Source organism: Trichechus manatus, unplaced genomic scaffold (assembly GCF_000243295.1).
Source record: "Trichechus manatus latirostris isolate Lorelei unplaced genomic scaffold, TriManLat1.0 scaffold00090, whole genome shotgun sequence".
Classification (NCBI taxonomy): domain Eukaryota; kingdom Metazoa; phylum Chordata; class Mammalia; order Sirenia; family Trichechidae; genus Trichechus; species Trichechus manatus.
Genome location: NW_004444026.1, coordinates 2,645,925 through 2,663,853, shown reverse-complemented (window position 1 = coordinate 2,663,853; position 17,929 = coordinate 2,645,925). Strand labels below are relative to the sequence as shown.

General features: G+C 38.4%; 1 protein-coding gene across 2 annotated transcripts in view; it reads left to right on the top strand.

Annotated features, from left to right (window-relative positions):
• Window positions 1-12,255, top strand: part of KAT6A (lysine acetyltransferase 6A) — a 118,124-nt gene extending 105,869 nt beyond the window's left edge. For both annotated transcript variants that reach the window (XM_023736642.1, XM_004382079.3), the window contains exons 15-17: window positions 500-1,105; window positions 3,929-4,241; window positions 6,934-12,255. In XM_023736642.1, the coding sequence (XP_023592410.1) occupies window positions 500-1,105; window positions 3,929-4,241; window positions 6,934-9,602 (3,588 nt within the window). In that variant the 3' untranslated portion in view covers window positions 9,603-12,255. The remainder of the gene's footprint in view (window positions 1-499; window positions 1,106-3,928; window positions 4,242-6,933) is intronic.
• Window positions 12,256-17,929: the final 5,674 nt, after the last annotated feature.

Here is a 17,929-nt window from a genome sequence, read left to right as displayed (position 1 = left end):
TAAGTACCTCTTTCCTTTTCCCCATCCCTGCGCTGAGGTCATTCTATCTCCTCTCTGCTTATAAACTTCTATTTATTAGAAGTTTGGTAAACTATCTCATTTAACATTTGTAAGCACTATTTTAATATTTGCTTTATTTATTGAAGTGATATTGCATAGTGGTTAAGAGCACCAGCTCTGTAGTCACACTGCCCAGGTTTGTATCCCATCTTGTTTATTTACTGTTGTGTGGCCTTGAGCAGGTTACTTAATTTTTTGTGATGTGGATATACAGTGATAATACTTATACAAATGTTGTAAGGATTAATGAATAATACATGTGAAGCGTTTAAAATAGCGCCTAACACATAGGAAATCTTCATGTTAACTATTAATAATTTCCTTTTTTTGTTTTTTTAAGTCTGTTTCCTTTGCTTATCTCAGCATTTAAAAGGTTAAAATGGTTAGATACAACCAAGTAAGAAAAATTAACCAGTATTGTTTTGTTTTCTAAAACCAGGTGGGAAAGCCGGTGTCTCGGGAAAACAAAGAACAAGATTCTTATTCTTTACTAGAAAGTGAAAAGAAACCAGAAGTTATAGCTCCAGCCAGTTCTACACGTTTGAACAAGCAAGTCCTTCCCCGTGACGGTCTTCCTGCAAATAGTCAGCCATCTCGGAGAGGCCGCTGGGGGAGGAAGAACAAAAAAACCCAGGAACGTTTTGGTGATAAAGATTCTAAACTCCTTTTGGAAGAAACATCATCAGCTCCTCAGGAACAAGATGGAGAATGTGAGGAAAAATCAGAAACTTCCCAAGAACAGTACACTGAAAGTGAGGAGCCTTTGGCAGCCTCTCAGGAGCAGCCAAGCCACGATGGGAAGCCAGATGTTCCCAAAAGAAGACTAAGTGAAGGGGTTGAGCTGTGGCGAGGACAGCTAAAGAAAAGCCCCGAGGCTCTGAAGTGCAGATTACCAGAAGGAAATGATAGACTGCCTCGTCGCTACAGTGATGGCGACAGGCCTCTCCTCAGGGGCTTCAGTGAGAGTAGTGAGGAAGAGGAAGAGCCAGAAAGTCCTCGGTCCAACTCACCACCCATTCTTACAAAGCCCACATTGAAGAGAAAGGTATGGCATTTCTCTTAACATGCCTTTCTGTCCTCCAGTTGCAGCTCATAGTGTACATTTATTCTGTCCTAGAGTTCTGAAAAAGTAAAGTTAGAAAAAATTCTTAGTGTGTTATTTTTTAAACTTTAAGCCTCAATATATTGTGGCTTGTGAGCTTCCCAGTGAACAACTGAATGTGTATGTGATTTCTTTGATTCATAGGAATTAACTTAAAAATTATAAGCTTATTTGAAGGTTGACTAAATGTTTTTCAGCCTACTGATTGGAACTTCAGACCATGACTTTTAGAGATGTAAAACATTTTCAAGCTACATACAGATTAGGAAAGGAAAAGGAAAGCAAAGTATTAAACGGTTGTGTGGAAAGCAGTCATAGTGGTGCCCTGTATTGAGGCACTTAGAGTAAAGCACTCTTGTTCTCGTGTGGTCCTATTTTCTCTTATACTCTCTCCTCACGCATACCTCCAGTGGTTTGACTTAACCTTGTTTTAAAAATATTTTCTAAACTGTATTTAATCATCTTGCAAAGTTTGAAGGACAGCCAATTTGTTATACATCTGTGTGATGGTGATAATGAATTCTGTTAAACTGCACAGCTGAAAAATCCCAGGCTATATAGTGAAATTGAAGTTTTGCCACAAGCCAGCCAGACTCTGAAATATGCCAGCTTCCTGGATGAGCTGCCGTGTAGTGGTTGAGTGGCAGCTTTAATCCAAAGCAATGAAATCATTCTTTTCCAAAGGAAGGCTTTTTTTTTTTTTATTTTTTAAATAAGCTTTTTATTTTAGACATTTTAGATTTATAGAATTATTACAAAGATACTACAGATAGTTCCCATACAGTTTCCCCTTGGTGTTGGTGAAGCATTTCAAAAGTAAAATGATTAAACCTCTTAAATTAGTACATTTGTTAAAACTCATGAACCAATATTGATTCAGTATTGTTAACTAGAGCCCCTGCTTTATTCATATTTCCTCAGTTTTCTATAAAAATGCCTTTTTGTTGTTCCAGGATCCCATCCAGGAATGCCACATTACATTTACTAGCCATGTCTCTTTAGATTCCTCTTGGTTGTGACAGTTTCTCAACTTTACTTGTTTTTGATGACCTTGACAGTTTTGAAGGTTACGGGTCACATGTTATGTAGCATAATCCTCATGTGTTAGACTGAGATAATGTGTTTTGGGGAGTAAGACCATAAGAGTTAAAGGATCATTCTCATCATATCAAGGGTAATTACTATCAGTATGACTTACCACTCAATGTTAACCTCGACTACTTAGTTTAAGGTTAGTGTTGGTCAGATTTCTCCACTCTAAAGTGACTTTTTTCCTCCCCTTTCTTATACTGTACTCTGGAAAGAAGTCACTATGTATAGCCCACACTTAAGATACGGGGAGTTACACTCCACCTCCTTAGGAGCAGACTGTCTACATCAATTATTTGTAATTCTGCACAAGAGATTTGTCTGTTCTGTGCCATTAATTTATTTATTCAGTCATTGATTTGTATCGATGTGGACTCATAGATATTCACTTTGCATTTTGAGTTATAATCCAGTACTACTACTTTATTTAATTTGTTGGTCAAGATGTTCCCACTTTGGCCACTGGGAACCCCTTCAGTTTCACTCTGTGTCACTCGTCACTGTGCAGTTTGTTTGGTTGGTTGGTTTTGTTTTGAGCCCTTTTTTATTTTTTGGCACTACAAGATGCTCCAGATTCATTTCCTGTCCCGGTCCTAGAATCAGCCGTTTCTCCGAGGAGCAGAGCCATTTTTAACCTAATTTGAAAATTATATTCTCAACTAGGACTAGTAAATTTAGAGTAGAGAAAATTGAGCATGGACTATGTACTCTGTTATTTGTTGCATGACCTTGAAAAATGTATCTTTGCCATTCTAGGGCTTATTTTGCCTATTTATAAAATAAAACAAATTATGCTATATCCTATGTGCAAAAAAAAAAAAAAAAAGAAATTGTAGCTGGCAATGAAATCATGTGCAAAGTACTTTTGAAATTCTTGAAGAAATTCACTTGATTGGGTATCAGGAGGCCTGTATTTGACAACCACTCCTACTACTGCCTGGATGTGTGACCTTGGGCAAGTCCTGTCACCTTTCTGCCTCTATAAAGTGAGAGGATTGGATTAGATAATCTCTGGCACGTCTTATTTATTGTTTTGTCATGGCCATTGTGCTTTTTAAGGTGTTAGGTCAATTTTATTGCAAAGTTGGACCTGATGTGTCAAATTCCAGCAACAGATTTATTTTACTTTTGAAATGCTTCACTAATACCAAGTAAATACATTTCAGCTCTGTATTGCCATGTTTCACTGTAAAGTTTTTATGGATAGCTCATAAAAATGGCATACAGTTTTACCGATGTTCTGTTAACCTTCATAGTATTGCTATCAGACATACAGAAAGTATTTTTGTTTCTTTTCTTCTCTTGAGAAAAAGAGAAGTTAAGGCATTGGCCTGGGTCATTTCAGCATTGAAATAGGCAGGGGGTTGCTTTCTCCTACTCCCTGGGGTGTTAAATTTAACTGAACTGTTAATAAGAGAATGATAATATCCACTCTTTGGGCCTGGCGTGCCTACCTAATCTTTTACAAAGTTGTATTCAATTATCCAAAATCTTTGTATCCATAACAGTTTATGTATAGTGCCTTACTACAGTATTTTGAAAGAATATTCAAAATGGTCTTTGACAAACAGCATCCTTATTTCATATGTGCTAATTCTGTTAGGTTGAAAAATGTATTTTATTAATAGAAATGATAATATTCATCACCGTAAATAAAATACTTTCTCTTTTAAATAGAAACCAATTCTTCACCGAAGAAGGAGAGTCCGAAAGCGCAAACACCACAATAGCAGTGTGGTCACAGAAACTATTTCTGAGACAACAGAGGTGTTGGATGAACCTTTTGAAGACTCTGACTCTGAGAGGCTGATGCCAAGATTAGAACCCACGTTTGAGATTGACGAAGAGGAAGAGGAAGAGGATGAAAATGAACTCTTCCCTAGAGGATACTTCCGTCGTTTGTCCTCACAAGATGTTCTCAGGTGTCGATCCTCTTCTAAGAGGAAGTCTAAAGATGAAGAAGACGACGAAGATTCAGATGATGTCGATGGTATGTATGGAATTGTTACTTATTGTAGCTTTAGTGCCTTTAACAATACAGCTGTAATATCTGCATATCTGTAAACCTTTCAGCTAGGACATTGTTTTTATTTTTGCCCATTCCTTTCTTGGCCTTAACTGAATCTTTAGTTGATGGGTGGGTTGGACTTAGCATCAAAAGATATTTAAGTGATAACCCTTTATAGAATGTGTGCTCTGTGGACTTAGTCTGTTTTGCTCATTGCTATGTAACTTTATGCTTAGAATAGGTACTTCATAAATATTGTTAAATGAAGGAATGCTAAGAAGACAATTCTTAAATAAGAACAGATTCATGTAAATCGGAACTTGCTTCAAATCTGTTCCGCCAGGAATCCTTCCTGAATCATATCTCTAATGTGTCTTACACAACTAATAGTAAATTTCTAAGAAAGATGCAAACAATACCTCTTAATAAATTAAATTTTATAGTGTCGATAAAAATCCAAGTATTTATTTTTAAAATAACCTTCTTGTCATTTCCTCCTTACAGATAAAGAAACTGAGGCTCACATATATATGAGCTGGATCAAAAATTAGCCTTCTGCGTCCTAGCCTAAAGTTTTGGCCACTTTATCGTGCTGCCTGCATCTGCAGTGTGCTTGCATTGCATGGCATCAAACTGAGCCCCTTTTACTTTGCTGGGTGAATTTGAGGAAATCTAGTTATCTACCCTTGGTATAAAAATCTCTAGCTTTTATGCATTAATTAGTTGAGGTTTTTTTTTTTCTCCTTTTTAAAATACATTCACCAGATTTCAATTTAATAGATAACTTACATTTTCTCCATTATCATATTTTCACATAACAAATATTTTTAATATAGTGATAAGATAAATGAGCCCTTTGCTTTGTTGTGACTGATTTTCCAAAGTTTTAATTATGTTATATTTTGAGATATTTAACTAGGAAACTAAAAATTTATTTTATAAATTTGGCACTTAGTAAATTCTGTCTTTTATCATTGTACACTAAAATAGTATCCTCTGTTTAAGTTCCTGCTGGCTTGGACAAATTATCTCAGATTCAGCCATTTCCTTCATTTACTTTCAAGTTATTACTACTAACTATACCTTTTAGACATCCCTCCTAAAAAGTCTGTTTTTGCGTTGGTGTTTACATTCTTTAAAAGTTAATGGGGAGAAATGGAACAACCACAATGTAAATAATGAGAATGTTCGTGCATTGTGAAGAGTGTGATGTCACTGAACAACTTTTGTAGAAAGTGTTGAATGGGAACCTAAATTGCTGTGTAAACCTTCATTGAAAACACAATAAAATATTATTAAAAAAGTTAATGGAGAGAAAAATAATGCTAAAATCAAATTTATTTATTATAAATTGTTGCCATTGGGGCTTTACCATTTTCTTCAGGTCAGTGTTATCCAGGACTAAATGCCTCGAAGCACTGTTCTTATACAAATACAGCATTGATTGAACAATTGTTCACGTAGATTGCTCAATCATAGATTAGAGTAATTGGCTCATCAAACTACATGAAGTAATGAGTTTGTGGAAACTAAGGAAAACAGAGGTAATATAAACCACATACAGAAAAAAGAGAGAAATAAGCTGATATGTAACTTACACAGTAGAGACAACTTGAAAGGGTACTATTTACTACTTACTATTTGCATCTTTATAAAGCTTATCATAGAAAATATGACTTGCAGAAAGGATAACTTTAACATCTTTCTCTAAGAGATACAGATAATACATTATCATTTATTAGCTCTTAAATAATATTCATAAGTTCTAATAAATTCATTATTTTTTTGTAGTGTACTATGAAGTAAAATCAGAAAATGTTAGGCTGAAAGGCTAATAATACCTGATCCCAGAGAGACTGAGTCCTTTTCCCTTCATTCAACTAGTAAATAACTGGTATTCTTTAAAGTTGGTCTATATGTAGAATCCTTTAGAAGAGGATGTTTGGGGCCCCTTAAAGAAATGAGCTCCAAATAGAAATGGTTCTAATAGTTTTTATTCAGAATCTATACTCATAGAGTGAGTTTTATTGATCCATAATATTAATGTGTAATAAAAATGATTATTGCAATTTTTATTAATGTAATTTGTAATTTATTTTATGTAGATATCTTTTAATATTTAGCTGTTGAGTGCTTCTGTGTGTCAGCCACTATGCCAGGTGTTTTATACTCATTACCTTAATCCTCATAGCTTTACCTTAATCCTCATAGCTTGTTGGTACTCTCCATTTTATAGATGACGAAACTGAAAGAGTTTAACTCCCAAGGCTACACTACTGGTGATGATAAACTTGAACTGCTTTTAACTAGTTGATGGTAGTATTGACCAGGAAATCTTTCATTGTTCTGCCAATTCACTGTGTGACTTTAGAACCAACAACCCAAACCAAACCCACTGCCGTCGAATAGATTCCAACTTACAATGACCCTATAGGATAGAGTAGAACTGCCCCATAGGGTTTCCCAGGCTGTAAATCTTTACGGAAGCAGACTGCCACATCTTCCTCCCCCATGCCTTTAGAAAATTAAGTCTATCCTGTAGATTTCTTAACTTTACAGTGAAATTAATCAGAAATTTGTGATGATAATAAAATCATTTCTGTTGTCCATTCCAAGCTCAGAAAAAGGCATTAGAGAATATAAGGTCTTATAACTTGTCTTTATTATTTTACAGACACTCCTATCCTGAAGCCAGTATCTCTTTTGCGAAAATGTGACGTGAAGGATTCTTCACTTGAGCCAGATACATCCACACCTATGAAAAAGAAAAAGGGATGGCCAAAAGGCAAGAGCCGGAAACCAATCCACTGGAAGAAAAGACCTGGTCGCAAACCAGGATTTAAGTTGAATCGGGAAATTATACCAGTTTCTACTCAAGAATGCATTGTTGAGCCCATTGTCCCCATTCCTAAACCTGGACGTAAACCGAAAATCCAAGAGAACGAAGAAACTGTTGAACCAAAAGAAGACTTGCCGTTAACCGAAGAAAGGAAGGAAGAGGAGATGCATGTGGAAGCAGAAGAGGTTGAAGAGGGAGAAGAGGAGGATACAACCAGCAGTGAAGTTAGAGCAGCATCTCCAGTGGATAGCAGCAATAGTCCTGAGACAGAAACTAAAGAACCGGAGGTGGAAGAGGAAGAAGAGAAACCCCGCATTTTAGAAGAGCAAAGGCAATCAGAGGAAGAGCAACAAGAACTGGAAGAACAGGAGCAAGAGGAAGAAGATGAAGTGGCTGTAGAGACAAACCAGAATGAAGACCATGATGCTGATGATGAAGATGATGGTCATCTGGAATCTACAAAGAAAAAAGAGCTAGAGGAGCAGTCTGTTAGAGAAGATGTCAAGGAGGAACTTGGTAGTCAGGAATCTTTTTTAGATACTAATATGCAGAACAGTAGGGAGAATGTAAAGGATAAAGATGAAACAGAACCAGATTCTGAAGAGGAGCAAACTTCCCATGAAACATCTGTGGTATCAGAGCACATGCCAGGGTCTGAGGACGATCCTGAAGAAGATTCAAACACTAAAGAAGAATTAATTGAATTAAAGGAGGAAGAAGAGATTCCTCATAGTGAACTGGATCTGGAAACTGTGCAAGCAGTGCAGTCTTTGACTCAAGAAGAAAGCAATGAGCATGAGGGAGCCTACCAGGACTGTGAAGAAACTCTTGCAGCTTGTCAGACCTTGCAGAGTTACACTCAAGCTGATGAAGACCCTCAGATATCAATGGTTGAAGACTGCCATGCTTCAGAACATAATAGCCCAATATCCTCTGTTCAGTCTCATCCCAGCCAGTCAGTCCGTTCGGTCAGTAGTCCTAACGTGCCTGCCCTTGAGAGTGGTTATACCCAGATCAGCCCGGAACAAGGATCCCTGTCCGCACCCTCTATGCAGAACATGGAGACCAGCCCCATGATGGATGTGCCTTCCGTATCAGACCACTCTCAGCAGGTGGTAGACAGTGGCTTCAGTGACCTGGGCAGCATTGAGAGCACCACAGAAAACTATGAGAACCCTAGCAGTTACGATTCCACAATGGGGGGCAGCATTTGTGGCAATAACTCTTCTCAGAGCAGCTGCTCCTATGGTGGGTTGTCGTCCTCCAGCAGCCTCACCCAGAACAGTTGTGTTGTCACTCAGCAAATGGCAAACATAGGCAACAGCTGCAGCATGATGCAGCAGAACAATGTCCAGCCTGCTGCCAACTGCAACATCAAGTCACCTCAGAGTTGTGTGGTGGAGAGGCCTCCAAGTAACCAGCAGCAGCCACCGCCGCCGCCACCACAGCAGCAACAACAGCAGCAGCAGCAGCAGCAACAACAACCAGCACCACAGCCTCCACCACCCCAGCAACAACAGCAGCAACCACAGCAGCAGCAACCTCAACCCCAACAGCCTCAACCACCACCCCTACCCCAGCAGCAGCCCCCCCTGTCACAGTGTAGTATGAATAATAGTTTCACTCCAGCACCTATGATCATGGAGATACCGGAGTCTGGAAGCACTGGGAACATAAGTATCTATGAGAGGATCCCAGGGGATTTTGGTGCCGGCAGCTACTCTCAACCATCAGCCACATTCAGTTTAGCCAAGTTGCAGCAGCTGACTAACACCATTATGGACCCTCATGCCATGCCTTATAGCCATTCTCCTGCTGTGACTTCCTATGCAACCAGTGTTTCTTTGTCTAATACAGGACTGGCTCAGCTAGCTCCATCTCATCCATTAGCTGGGACCCCTCAAGCACAAGCCACCATGACACCGCCCCCAAACTTGGCATCTACCACCATGAACCTCACACCACCTCTGCTGCAGTGCAACATGTCTGCCACCAACATTGGCATTCCTCACACTCAGAGGTTGCAAGGGCAAATGCCAGTCAAGGGGCACATTTCCATTCGCTCCAAATCCGCACCACTGCCCTCTGCGGCTGCTCACCAGCAGCAGTTATATGGCCGCAGCCCACCAGCGGTTGCCATGCAGACTGGCCCTCGTGCACTGGCTGTTCAGCGTGGCATGAACATGGGGGTTAACTTAATGCCGACCCCTACCTATAATGTCAATTCCATGAATATGAACACCTTGAATGCCATGAACAGCTATCGAATGACACAGCCCATGATGAACAGCAGTTACCATAGTAACCCTGCCTACATGAACCAGACAGCACAGTATCCTATGCAGATGCAGATGGGAATGATGGGGAGCCAGGCCTATACCCAGCAGCCTATGCAGCCAAACCCTCATGGAAACATGATGTACACTGGCCCCTCCCATCACAGCTACATGAATGCTGCTGGCGTGCCCAAGCAGTCACTCAATGGACCTTACATGAGAAGATGAGCAAGATGAACTTGCGATTAAAAACTTAAATATATATAAATAAAGGAACCTTTTATACTGACAAACCAGAGAAAAATGGACCTTTTTTCCAGTTAAAAATATTGCTGTAGATTTAGAGGAATTTTTCTTTGGTTTCTTTTATTTTTTAGAAAACCTGGTCTTCTCTTTTTTTGGGTTCATTTTGTTCTGGGTTTTGGTTTTCTTCACAATCTTGAAGCATTTTACAGTAGAACTCATCTAAAAATGGATTTGGGGATAGGGGAAACATGCACAAAATCTTTTCATAATTAAAAAGAGCCTTACTTTCTTTACACACCACATGGACAAAATTTGTGTAAAGGTGAATTTATTTTATTTTAAAATGTATGTTTCCCCCTCACTGTTTGCAGCTCCCAATGTTGTCATTTTTAAATGTTATATATACATCTCGAGGGTTAACCAGACCCTTTCCTCCAAACCTAACCTTTCATTTCCTACTTCATTCCAGCAGGAGGCACTTACGGGAGACTCGGACGGGGACATGGAGAACAACTCAAGCTCCTTAAACTTATTGTTAATATTATTATTATTATTATTATTATTATTATAAAGTGAGGCAGGAAAATGCTTCTCCTTTTAAAATCCCCTCCACTCCCTATACACACACACCTCTTGAAACCTTTCCCCAAGAATGTTTCTTTATAAATGGACTTCATTGAAATGTTTGTGTTTCTTAAGTGTACTATAATTTTTTAAAAACTATTCCCACTCAGCACTCAGAGACACAAAAATACTGTAAGTCTCAATTAACAGCAGAATCTCAGAGGAAAGCTGTTTGCAATCCTAATCCAGCCTTTGGAGGAATAGAGATGGTCAATTAACAATCAAAAGAGGAAATTAACCTCTTGTTTTTTACCACCTGGTGAATCAGCCACAACGCACATACTCCACTCAGCCTCTCGTTTTTAGTATGTACTTTGAAATGCTAAGGGTCTTTGAATCTTGAGCCTTTGACTCTGATTAAACTCAAACAGCAGTCCCCGGTGATTTGTCTCTTAACATTTCTTTCATAAAGTGTTGGTGGATGACTGTACATTTCAGTGATTTGAAAAATACCTGACAAACCTTTGACACTGTTTATTTTAGGTTGGAAGAGATGACACAGAATGTGTGTGTTGTAAGGGAGTTTATGGTGTGTTTTATTAGCTACTTAAATGATACATATACCTCTAGTTTTCAGTTGTCTTTTGAGATTCTGAGTTCATCCCTTGTGAATCAGAGTGTACCAGCCCCTCTCCTGTGAGTGGCTAATGAGAGGGGGGATCGACAGACCACCAGCATAGTATGGCACATCCGGACAGCAGGATTTCAGCAGGTTCATATGTTGCTCCCAACTCCATTCTCTTTTTCTCTTGTGCAACCATTTCTCCCATTCTCTTCCTATTACTTGTTCCAGGGATAGGTAAAAACATATATATATATATATATATATATATATTCCATCATTAGAAGATGGGAACTATTATACCACTTGGTATGTGCAGTCAAATATCCAAAAGGGGGAAGTGCTGCTTAAAGAAATACCTGTAAGCATTAAATTCTCTCCTTTATTTGTACATTTTATATACATAAATTTTTAAACTACTAATTAGGCATTAAATTTTTTCAAATGCACAGGTTTGTTGGTTTTTTTATACACTTCAATTGATTTTCTCAATTAAGTGTGTTAGATAGAAAAAGGCAGAATTCCACATTTTACCGCTATCAATTCTGAGCATGTGCAAGGCTGTGTAGGACCCAGTTTCTCTGTATATACTATTCCAGTTCCCAATCATCTATGTAGAAAATGCACTGTGCTGCCCTCTCCCTACATCTTCAGCTATGTCATTGCTTCCTGGTTGGGGTGGGGATGGGGTGGGTTGGGGAGGGAGGTATATTGGGAGGAGGGTGGGTCAAGGCAGAAGGAGAAGCTGTTGAAATGAGGGCCGTGAATTCAGTTTCTGTTGGTTTGCGGTTGTGTTCGGTTCTTTAAAAAACAAAAAAATTTTTCAATCGGGCAGCTCCCTTTTCCACAAGCCTCTTTGTGACTGTAGAACTATTGTAGAGAAAATGTTCTTTTCTATATTATAAAAGAAATTATCCAACACAGTAATATTGGTACCTGTCAGTTTTTCACTTCTGTTTAAAAAAAATGTATTTTTAGCAAGATAACTTGGGTAATCTTCTAAAAAAGAAATTTAAAAACACTGTTAGTGACTTTGATGCCTTTTAAAATAAGAGCTTTTTCATTTCATTCCATCTTTAAAATTTTTTATCTTTGTTGTAGAATATTAAAAACTATTTTAAGAAAGATAAAAATTCTCTTTAAAGAGATCTCTAGAGTGTGTGAATAGAGCTCCAGATGCCTCTAAAAGCCGCATGTACAAATGAAGCTAAGTCTATTCCTGTCTGTTTATATTTGCTTTTCCTGTTTTGTAACCTCTTTGTACTTTGTTCATGGTGACTTGTAAGCTAAGGGGAAGGGGTGCCTAGATGCCTTTGTATTTCTCCATGTCATGCGCTCCTGGGCCAGTTGGCCTCCCTTCCTCTCCTATTGTATGTAATACCACTTTTTTTCCCCCTTTCTAGCAAGTACTTTCAAAAGAACTCTGTACATTTTAACATAAAAAAAAAAATAAATTATGTTGAGCCATTTTGGATGTCTGTCTTGCCTGTGGAATTTTTCTCTCTTCCAAATACTCTGAGGTCTTTCAGTTCCTTGTCTACACACCAAAAACAACAACAACAAAACCCATTGCCATCAAGTCAATTCCGACTCAGTGACAGAGTAGAACTACCCTATAGGGCTTCCAAGTAGTGGCTGGTGGATTCGAACTGTCAAACTTTTGGTTAGCAGCCAAGGTCTTACCCACTGCCCCACCAGGGCTCCTCAGAGAGACCTGTATAAATATGAGTCTTTTCATGTTCATCTTTGTCTAGCAAAGTTCATGGTCTTTGAAATTTCAATTTTCTTTGAAATTTCAATTTTCATTCCCATATGTTTTTAAATGCTGATTATATAGATGAGTTTTCCTTCCCCAATAAAATAGTGTATAATAAGCTAGCTTTGGATTTTTTGGGGAATTGTAATTACAACCCAAAGGGATTGTAATTCACTCAACCGAGGAAATACAGTTGTAGTAATCAGTAGCTCCTAGACTTGGAATAAATTGGAGGAATAATTTTTATTAATCTTATTTTCTAATGTAACCCATATTGTTAAAGGAAAGATGAAAGCGTTATTTTTTCTTGTCTTGTTTTATCTGATTGTGTGACGTAGGAAAGTTTGCCATTCTCCTTTTGCCAGAAATCAAGGTCCTGAACATTGATGATCTTATTTGGTGTTTCTCTGAATTATTCTACTTGCCGCTCATCATTTAGAATTTTGGATATGACAGATTCTGGAAAATTAGATTGAGCTTCGGGGAATTGCCCTTAGATTTTTGGGGTAGGGATGAGACAGGTAAAGGTTTTAGTGGCTCCCTCTGTGGTTTTATCTGCACTTTCCCACTGAGTTAGGAATTTAGAAAGTATACGTGAGTAGTGTCTAAAACATTGAAAACCTCATGCCATAGTTTAGGCACTGTTATATCATTTTCAGAAAAATGGTTTGTTTTGGGCACAGACCCTGTTGCACTATGCAATTATTAGTGGATTATCTCAAAAACACACTTCTTGCCTTTGCTGTCGCAGAGTATCTGCTTTAAGTGAATTCAACATACAGCAATTCTGATTTTTCCATGAAGAAGATAATGTGACCAAAGAATGTATTACAAATTTTTTCTGTTACTCCTCACTATATATTACATTTAAAATATATTTGAATCATATAATTCCATTTACAGACAACTCATGAGTGATCTCTGAGTAGAGGAGGTGTTCCCATTTCTTTATTGTCTACCCTCTGGCCTTTTCACTCTGTATTAGAAGGTAGATATGGGAGGAAAATGATATTACCCTTGATGTGTATATTGGGGAGAAGCTCAGGTCTTCTGGTGTCGGCATTTATTGTCATGTACACAGGAACTACCAGGAATCATTCTTTTAAAGCCTCTCTGAGCATCTCAGGTGGGGTCTTGACTTCTTTTGTAGCCTGGTGTCAACCGTGTGTATTCACTGGATACCAGAGTCTGTCAGGCTAGCAGTGTAGCTTTTTAGGTGAGAATTACTACCTCAGGGTCTCCAGATTACAGTCATGGCAATATGTGGGTTTTTTTTTTTTGTCATATTTCTTTCTTTCATCTTTTAATAATATGCAGGGTATGAGTCAATGATAATTGAAAGGAATAGGGATAAGAGACAAAAATATCCTTAGTAGCAGAACAGACTATGCAGTGTTACGACAAAAGGAGGTAGGGTGGGTGAGCATGGTATATCTCTGCATTTATTTAGGTCTTCTTTAATTTCTATCAACAATTTCTCTCCATGGGGTTTCTGCACTTTATTACCTTTATTTTGGGGTATTTAATATTTTTGAAACTACTACAAATGTTAACTTTAAAAATTTTTAATGTTTTGTTTACTTCTGGTATGTGGAAATTCAAGTGATTTTTGTCCCTTGACCTTGTATTCAGGAACATTATTAAACTCCTTTAGTAACTGTAATATTTTAGCTAGATTTTCTGTATTTTTTAACCCATATAATTATGTCATCTGCAAAAAAATGAGAGTTTTATTTCTTCCTTTCCAATTTTTATAACTTTTTCCTTTTTCTGGGTTTACTTAATAATGGTAAAAGTTTCAATTCATCAGTAAAATATAAAAACTCTAAATTCATATGCACCTATTAACATTATTTCAAAATATAGAAAGCAAAAATGGGAAAAACTATAATGAGAAAGAAAGAAATCTACAATTATAGTGGGAAGTTTTAACAATCATTTCTAACTAAATGATAGAACTAGCAGGCAGAAAACTAGTCACCATATAAAATAACCAAACAAGATTAACAAAACTGTCATAATGGACACATGAAACACAGCCTACAACAATAACAGAATATGCAATATTTTTTTTAAAAAATTGTCCATATGCTGAGCAATAAAGCATGTTTCAAAAATATCAAAGGATTGGAATCACACAATGGTCTTCTAACCACTCTACAATTATGCTAGAACTCAGTAAACTAGAAAATCAGTCACTAGAAAATCATCATGTGTTTAGAAACTAAGAAATACGCTTTCAAATAATTAACGGCCCAAAGAAAACTAGAAATTAGAAAATATTTCGAGCTGAATTATGATGCAAATACATATAAAAGGTGGGATCCAATAAATGAAGAAGGAATAACAGAACTAAAAAATTATATTTGCAACCCATAGGAAGCAGTGGATTTAGGCAAAGATTATCAACTGCTGGTAACATCACAAAGAGATAGTTAGGACAACATGGATTCTCACACCACCTATTAAAATATTCTTTGCAGAAAATCAGTCTGATTCTGATTAAGCTTCAATCTATCAGTTTACAGGAAACACAAGGGACAGAAGAACATGTTGAACATCACTACAGGGATGCACTCAACAAAATGTAGAATGTGAGAAACATTACAGGACAAATGACTCGATTTCCTCAACAGATAAATTGCAAGGAAAATCAGAGAAGGGGGAAATTTATAGGTTAAGAGATATATGAGGCATGGACAAAATGCAATGCGTGTTCTGTTATCCCTGCAGTCAGTGGCCAGAAAAGATCAGCAGCCTGTCCATTCATCAAGCACTCCCACGATTGGAACTCAGGTTCCAAAATAGTTGATTCCAATTGCTTCCTACTCCTAGAGCTTCTGACTCCACCATTTTGTGTGACATCACTCCTAGTTCGTTAATTTTGAGCTTTCCCATGTGACTTACTTTGGCCAATGAGATGTTAGCAAACACGGGTGCAGAAGCTTGAAATGTGCTTGAGCTCTCTTTGCATTCTAATCTTCCAAAGCCTGGGCCTCACAAGAACATAAATGCAGAGACCTGAGCCCAAGCCTAGCCAACCTGCAGCCTAAAGCAGAGCTGTCTAGTGCAGCCCAGCCCAGACCACTCCAACCACAGTCAACCTGCAGATCTGTGAGCAAGAGAATAAATGCTTGTGTATGGAACTGAGTTTTGGGGTGGTTTGTAACTCAATTTTATTGTGGCAACAACTGAGTTATTGGAAATACCATGCGAAGAAGTTGGATTTTATTCTTTGTGAGATGGAAAATACTACAGGATTTTGAACAGAGGAGTGACAATGTGTCTTATATTTTTAAAGGGGTACTTTGACTGTTGTGTGGAGTGTGAGGGTGGAAACAGGAAGACCAGTTAGGAGGCTATTGGGTTATACAGGCACAAGTTGATGGTGGTTCAGACTAGAAAGGTAGTGGTGAAGATGAAGGGAATGTTAGAATTCTGGTTATATTTTAAGGGTATAATACCAAGTTAAGGAGTTTGCACTTTGGTGGTTTAGGTAAGTTAGAAATGGGAAGGCAGTTCAAGATTTGAGGGGCAAGATGGAGTCAAGATCAAAGATAGCTTTTGTAGCAGTGGTGAAGGTGGAGTGGAATAAGGAGAGGCTGGTGTCTGTGACTGAGAGTCAGAAGGAAAGCCTGGTCATGGCTGGTTGGCCCAGGCTTGTATAGATGGGATCACCTGACCTGAGAGATGCCAATAAAAGGACTGATGCACTAAGCTGCTGACTGCCATAAACACCTTAGCCAGACCCTTCACGAGAACTTGAAGAAAACAGCAAGGGATGGGTACATTTTGATGGGTGTTACATGAGGGAGACAGAGGTCTAAACTTGGGGCTCTGGAGGGAGGAAATGGATTACAAGGGGAGGGTAGAGGCTGAAGGGTAGTAGATAGCAGGAGCAATCTGGATATCTCTTGGGGAAGGGAGAGAAAGGAGACGAAATTGAACAGAGGGACCCAGTGAAGGAGAGCTAGGGGTCAATTTCTTACCCCTCATAGGTTTTCTGAGGGACAGCTCTGATGGTCAGGTCTGCAGAGTGTCTTTTGGGCCCGTGTGCCAGTAGGAAGGTGGGATCTGCCACCTGCGGAGCAGGACCAAATGACTGATGTAAGAAGAGCTTACAAGGTGATGACAGTGCTCACGCTGAGGATTAAAACAGAGCAACAGAAAAGAAATAGAACCATATAGAATAGATTTGCATTTGCATGAGTCCTTCACCCAAGTTTGCAAGGAGGTCCATGAGACTCTCCAGGAGAGAGATGTAGGAAAAACACAATAACCAAAGAAGAGCCTTAAATTAGGATTGACTAGTAATCAATCGAAAAAAGAATGTATACATAATACATAAAAGGGTATGTATACAATGAAAAGTTAACTTCTCCCACTCCAGCTCCTCAGTTTCCTTCCCCAGCGGCATCCTAGTTAAGAATTTCTCTTGTATCCTTTCAGATATTTTCTATGCCTATCTGAACACAGATATGTCAGCCTGTAAATATGTGTGTGTTTCTCTCATATAGCTCTGCTTTCCTATTTTACTTCATGGATGAAAGCCTACCAATAATATTGCTCATCTTATTTTTATGGAGAGGCTCTATATAACCACATATGGAATTGCCTTGTTCTTTTTAAAGGCTGCATAGGATTTGATTATATAGATGTATACCTATGTTGCTGTTGTTAGGTGCTGTGGAGTCGGTTACAACTCATAGCAACCCTATGTACAACAGAATGAAACACTGCCTGGTCCTATGCCATCCTCACAATCGTTGCCATGTTTGAGCCCATTGTTGCAGCCACTGTGTCAATCCATCCTGTCGAGGGTCTTCCTTTTTTTCACTGACCCTCTACTTTACTGAGCATGATGCCCTTCTCCAGGGACTGGTCCCTCCTGGTAACATGTCCAAAGTATGTGAGAAGAAGTCTCGCCATCCTCACTTCCAAGGAGCACTCTGGCTGTATTTCTTCCAAGACCAACTTGTTTGTTTTTCTGGCAGTCCATAGTATATTCAATATTCTTCGCCAACATCATAATTCAAAGGTATCAATTCTTCCTTAGTCTTTCTTATTCATTGTCCAGCTTTCACATGCATATGAGGTAATTAAAAATATCATGGGTCAGGCACACCTCAGTTCTCAAAGTGACATCTTTGCTTTTCAACACTTTAAAGAGGTCTTTTGTACCAGGTTTGCCCTATGCAATACGTCGTTTGATTTCCTGACTGCTGCTTGCTTGGGTGTGTATACCTATAGGCTAACTCAAACCATTGTTTTGCTTTTTTCTGTGGCCTCTGGGTTTATCTTCTGCTCGGGACTAGCTAGAGTACAGGTACTAAATGCCACATAATATTTTCATCTGCACAGGACTTT